General features: G+C 42.2%; 2 protein-coding genes across 3 annotated transcripts in view; one reads left to right on the top strand and one right to left on the bottom strand.

Annotated features, from left to right (window-relative positions):
* Positions 1 to 1,013, top strand: part of slco2b1 (solute carrier organic anion transporter family, member 2B1) — a gene marked incomplete in the record, with an annotated part of 21,637 nt that extends 20,624 nt beyond the window's left edge. Inside the window, 1 exon segment of the mRNA XM_014012150.1 lies at positions 341 to 1,013. Within this exon segment, the coding sequence (XP_013867604.1) occupies positions 341 to 506 (166 nt within the window).
* A 4,388-nt stretch (positions 1,014 to 5,401) lies between these two features.
* serpinf1 (serpin peptidase inhibitor, clade F (alpha-2 antiplasmin, pigment epithelium derived factor), member 1) overlaps positions 5,402 to 5,623 on the bottom strand; it is a 6,342-nt gene continuing 6,120 nt past the window's right edge. For both annotated transcript variants that reach the window (XM_014012148.1, XM_014012147.1), the window contains exon 9: positions 5,402 to 5,623. The gene's annotated coding sequence lies outside the window, so the exon portion shown is untranslated.

Here is a 5,623-nt window from a genome sequence, read left to right as displayed (position 1 = left end):
TTATTATTATTATTATTATTATTATTAACATTTTTGTTGATGCTTATTATTATTATTTGCCTTTATTATTGATTCCTAAATGATTCAGACCCAATCTGACACCAGGCAGATTTAGGTTCAAAGCAGAGTCACGCAGGTCAAACCTTTCATCAGAGGGTTTTCTCTTCTTCTGCTCTTCCTCAGGAGGAAGATGAGTTTGTTCTTTCACTGCGACAATAAAAACCGCAGCTTCCTGTTTGACCTTTACTCACAGGAAGTTGCGGTTTCACTTCTGTTTCTGAACTTGGCAGAGTTCTTGAAGTCATTCAACCTGAATGGGGACATGACTCTGTGTTTGCAGGTTTCTGGGTGTGATGGTGGTCTTCGTCTGTGGTGGGCTGCTCTGCTTCTTCCTGACCATCATCGTCCTTCGWAGGAGAGCCAGAACTCATGATCCTAAAGGACAGTACGGTCTGGTGGCACCAGAGAAAACACGGGAAAGTGAAATGAATGGTTTGAAGGCCTGAAGAGACAGTACGCAGGAGAACATCCAGGAGGTGGAGCGTTCTGATGTTCTGGAAGGAACATGAAGAACCATAAAGAACCAARCTGCCTAATGAACCAGAAATATTCTTCTTACTATATCCACATGCTAAGCTAACACTTCCTGTGAAACTATACTCAAATACGTCAAATATTTTATACAAATGTAGACTTCTGATGAACCTTCAGAATCCTCTGCTGATTCTGCACAAAGATCACGAACAGTCCAGCACAAACACAACAAAATGTTTTTATCTGATTCATTAGATTTTTTTAGTTTAGCTACAAGAAGATCTGAGAGGAGAGAAGAGCCCACGAAGAATGAAGAATCCCGGGGTGAAGTTGATTCTTTGTTCTTCGTGATTTTATACTTTATCCAACTGATCCAGTTCCATTGATGAGACATCAAACTGAGAACATGTCCTCAGATGTTGGACAGAAAACAGCATCTAAAAAGACTGAGATAAACATTAAAGGCAGCTTCCTTGAAATGTTTCTTTATTTTTTGACCCAAAAACTAAAATTTTATTTTGACACAAATCTGTGAAATCTGCAGTTCCGCTAACATCCACCAGGTGACTCTGCAGTTCCTCTATCGTCCACCATGTGGCTCTGCAGTTCCTCTATCGTCCACCATGTGGCTCTGCAGTTCCTCTAACATCCACCATGTGGCTCTGCAGTTCCTCTAACATCCACCATGTGGCTCTGCAGGTCCTCTAACATCCACCATGTGGCTCTGCAGTTCCTCTATCGTCCACCAGGTGGCTCTGTAGTTCCTCTAACGTCCACCAGGTGGCTCTGCAGTTCCTCTATCGTCCACCAGGTGGATCAGCAGTTCCTCTACCGTCCACCAGGTGGATCTGCAGTTCCTCTAACATCCACCATGTGGCTCTGCAGTTCCTAATATCCACCAGGTGGCTCTGCAGTTCCTCTATCGTCCACCAGGTGGATCTGCAGTTCCTCTAACATCCACCAGTTGGATCTGCATTTCCTCTACCGTCCACCAGGTGGATCTGCAGTTCCTCTAACATCCACCAGGTGGATCTGCAGTTCCTCTATCGTCCACCATGTGACTCTGCAGTTCCTCTATCGTCCACCAGGTGGATCTGCAGTTCCTCTATCGTCCACCAGGTGGATCTGCAGTTTCTCTATCGTCCACCAGGTGGATCTGCAGTTCCTCTATCGTCCACCAGGTGAATCTGCAGTTCCTCTATCGTCCACCAGGTGGATCTGCAGTGCCTCTATTGTCCACCATGTGACTCTGCAGTTCCTCTATCGTCCACCAGGTGGATCTGCAGTTCCTCTATTGTCCACCATGTGACTCTGCAGTTCCTCTATCGTCCACCATGTGGATCGGCAGTTCCTCTATCGTCCACCAGGTGGATCCACCAGGTGGATCGGCAGTTCCTCTATCGTCCACCAGGTGGATCTGCAGTTCCTCTACCATCCACCAGGTGGCTCTGCAGTTCCTCTATCGTCCACCAGGTGGATCTGCAGGTCCTCTAATATCCACCAGGTGGCTCTGCAGTTCCTCTACCATCCACCAGGTGGCTCTGCAGTTCCTCTATCGTCCACCAGGTGGCTCTGCAGGTCCTCTAATATCCACCAGGTGGTGCTCTAACTCACAGACTTTGCTTTAAGGATATGAAGAAGAAAGAGAAAAACTCAACACAAAATGATCCAAACAAAAACAGATTTTTTTTATTTCCTTAGGATGACTTTTAAATGTTGCAACAATATTTTTTTAATAATTCAAACTTTATTGCTTCTGCAGTTTTTCACTTTGTCTTTTTTATATTTTCGACATTTTTTCACTCAAAGTCCAATTGCTTTTATACAAAAATGTACTTGTGAAAATATTTTAATGCAAGTTTGGTTCACTGAGTTAAAAAAAACATCTGACTTGTATAAAAACAGCAGTTTTATTAGTTTGTTGTTTACATGAATATTTTTGAGAGATTGTCTTACTGTGAGGACAAACACATTTATTTGTTTGTGTTGTGTTTGTTTTGGTTAAGTTTGGTGGACAGTTGGTACCATTTCATATGCATGGAGGAGTGATGCATCGGGTATCGGCTGATATTGGTCATTTTTTAGAGTATCGTATCGGTCCGATATGTAAAACTGGGCTGATATTAATGTCCGATATTGATTTCCCACTTTTTATCTTTGTGTTTGTGTTTTGGGAGACGGTTGGTTGAGCAGCATCTCTTTGATCATGATAGTGATGCTGCAGCAGGAATAAGTGAAGTAGAGCCATGTCAGAGGTCTGGTTGTTTATTTACGGTATAAAAAAGACCCATGTGTTTGTGTGTATATGTATAATATAATTTGTATGTAAAATTGGTAAATATCAGTTATCGGCCATAACAGCAATAATTATATCGGATATCGATATCGGCTTAACTTTTCACATCGGTGCTTCCCTAGTACTGAGGCATCTCACAGCAGGATGTGAGATACCAGCAGGAAAGAAGAACCTGGATAACCAAGTGTCTGGTGTAGAAACKTCTGAGGAGGACGGACTGGAGACACCGAGGTCAAACGGGACCACCTCCCAACGTGGTGGAGAATGAGCCAGCTAAGATCCAGTGGGACTTCCAGGTTCAAAGACACGATGGTGATGACCAACCAACCAGACATCGTGATCGTGGACAGCTGTTGTGATGAAACATCTGGAAAGAGGAACAGGAGAATCTGGATAAATACCAGTGAAGAGCTGGAAGCAGCCTGACAGGTGAAGACAGCTGTGGTGGGCGTGGTCATCGGGGCAGTGACCCTCCCACCTGCAGAAGTGGCTCCAACAGACGCCTGGTGAAACATCAGACATCTGAGAACCACCAACCCCACCCAGGGGACCGGGGGCTGGTGAGAGTACAGTTTATTATAAATATATATAAATATTTTACTTTGAGAAGCAGATTTACTGTTTCACATGGTTTCAGTATAAACTTGTTGTTGTTGTTGTTGTTGTTGTTGTTGTTGTTGTTGTTGTTGTTGTTGTTTACTGTGAACAGTTAGAGCCTAAAACAAGTGAACTCTGTTTCAGCAAAGCTTCAGCAGACTCAGTTTGGACCTGATGAGAAAGTTTAACTTCTTGTTTGTTTGTTTGTTYTTTCGTAAAAGTTGTGATATTAAAACTTTTCACCGCCCGTCTTTGTGTCGAGCCTTTCCTGATCGGATCAGAACCTCGTCAGAGCCTCCTGTCCCACAGAGGGACGTCCTGCTGACAGTGAATGAGACACACAGGTRGAGTCAGAAACTGTCAGCAGCTCTGTCGGTCCGTTTGTTCTGCAGGTTCAGACATGAGACCTGCTGCTCAGCAGGAACCTGGTGAATACTTCCACATTCCTGGTTCTGACCCAATCACAGCGCAGCTACAACTGGGACAAAATGTGCCTTAATTACTGGTTAGACATGMACATTAAAATGTTCTCATTTTGATGGATTCACTGAAACAAAACAAAAATCTGTGGAATAAACGTTTGATCTGAAACATCTTTAAGATCTCAGAGCAGAAAACGGATGTTGCACAAACAAAACGGTTTTAGTCTAAAGGTCAGTTTCAACAGAAAAACTCCAGACAAAAGGAAACAAGTTGTTTTTTCTGCAGACGAAGCAGCAGATCGAGCATGAAGCTGTTTAAATATACAAACAGAAAACACTCAGTAAGTTTTATCTGTGCAGCACCTTTCACACATAAACATCACAGAGTACTTCACAAGGAGCAGAGATAAAACAATGCAACACAATAAGCCATAAAAAACACAATAAATCAAGTTGATATGACTAATAAAACTTTAATACATTCAGCTGAAAGCTTGTCTGAACAACAGTTAAAGAAGCAGCAGAATCAGTGTTTAAATCAAACCATTTCCTCCTGATATTAACAGGTTTATTAGGTAGAAATATCTGCCTTTAAAATGTATAAATACAACAACATTCATGAATTAAAGCTGTTAATGTTTGTRGCCCTCTGCTGGACAATGAGCTGTATCTGCTGGTGACCTTTAACCCTGTCAGTCAACTAACCTGAAGTTTAAGGTATTATTTATCTATTATCTATGACATCATTTTTATGTTAAACTTTGAAGAAACTAAATATTTGTATGAAAATGAAAACAGGTTTAGTTTGTCTTTGTTCGGCCTCTTCTGTCTCTGAACTGCAGACAGAAACACAGTCCAGTGTCCGTCCATCAAGACCTAACTACCAGCTGCACCTGGGCATCCTGCAGACACCTGGAGGTCTTATACCTGCTCCTCCTGCAGGTCTCCTCCGTGCGTCTCCTTTAAGGAGGGTTTTATTGTCCATTCTTAATGAAAAGCAGTTATGCGTTAGAATGTGGGCGTGGTCTGAACTGAACTCCCCTTTATTTCCACATCTGGCTCCTATTTGTTGATGAAGCAGAGCCGAACTGTTTGTCCTCCCACGGTTCTGAGGTTTGGATCATGTGACCAAAGCCTTCACTCTCTGTGGTCGTAAATCTGTAGCAACAAATCCTCCAAAACGTCCTGTAATCAACATGTGCTGTCAGAGATGTGGCTGGAAAAACTCTCCAGTATTTTGTTGTGTTGTTGTCATTGTTTGTTAGCAGCATCCAGAGAGTTGTGTGGACAGTTTCTGGCTCTGATGAACTGCTGTGAGTTCGACAGACTGATTTTTGTTTTATTTAAGATCTGAAATCTCTGAGAACTTTGGACCAACACCAGTTTTTCAAAGTGTCCTGATGCTTCTCTGTAGTCCAGGAAAAAAACGTCTAAAACAAAAAAAAGTTCAGGAGGTCCTCTGGACGGGACCTTCTCAACTTCTTTAGACCAGTTTCAAAGATAAAGTTGGTCTGTTTTGGAAGTCTAAAAGCAAAAGAAGCAGAGACTCGGGTGATTTTATTGTCATGTTTATTGACTTTTAAAACAAGTGACAATATTTGATTTGTTATAAAACATTTCCTGTTTGATTTTTCTGTTGGATTAGTTTCAATCAAACCGTGTTTCAACATGAAAAGTAAAAACCAAACATCTTTTCCATCACAAACAGATGAAATCCCTCCTAGGACCTGCTAAGAGTGTGTGTGTGTGTGTGTGTGTGTGTGTGTGTGTGTGT

The sequence above is a fragment of the Austrofundulus limnaeus genome, unplaced genomic scaffold (genome assembly GCF_001266775.1).
Source record: "Austrofundulus limnaeus strain Quisiro unplaced genomic scaffold, Austrofundulus_limnaeus-1.0 Scaffold89, whole genome shotgun sequence".
In the NCBI taxonomy this organism is placed as follows: Eukaryota; Metazoa; Chordata; class Actinopteri; order Cyprinodontiformes; family Rivulidae; genus Austrofundulus; species Austrofundulus limnaeus.
Note: the sequence above shows the minus strand (reverse complement) of the source record. Positions and strands in the feature narration are given on the sequence as shown.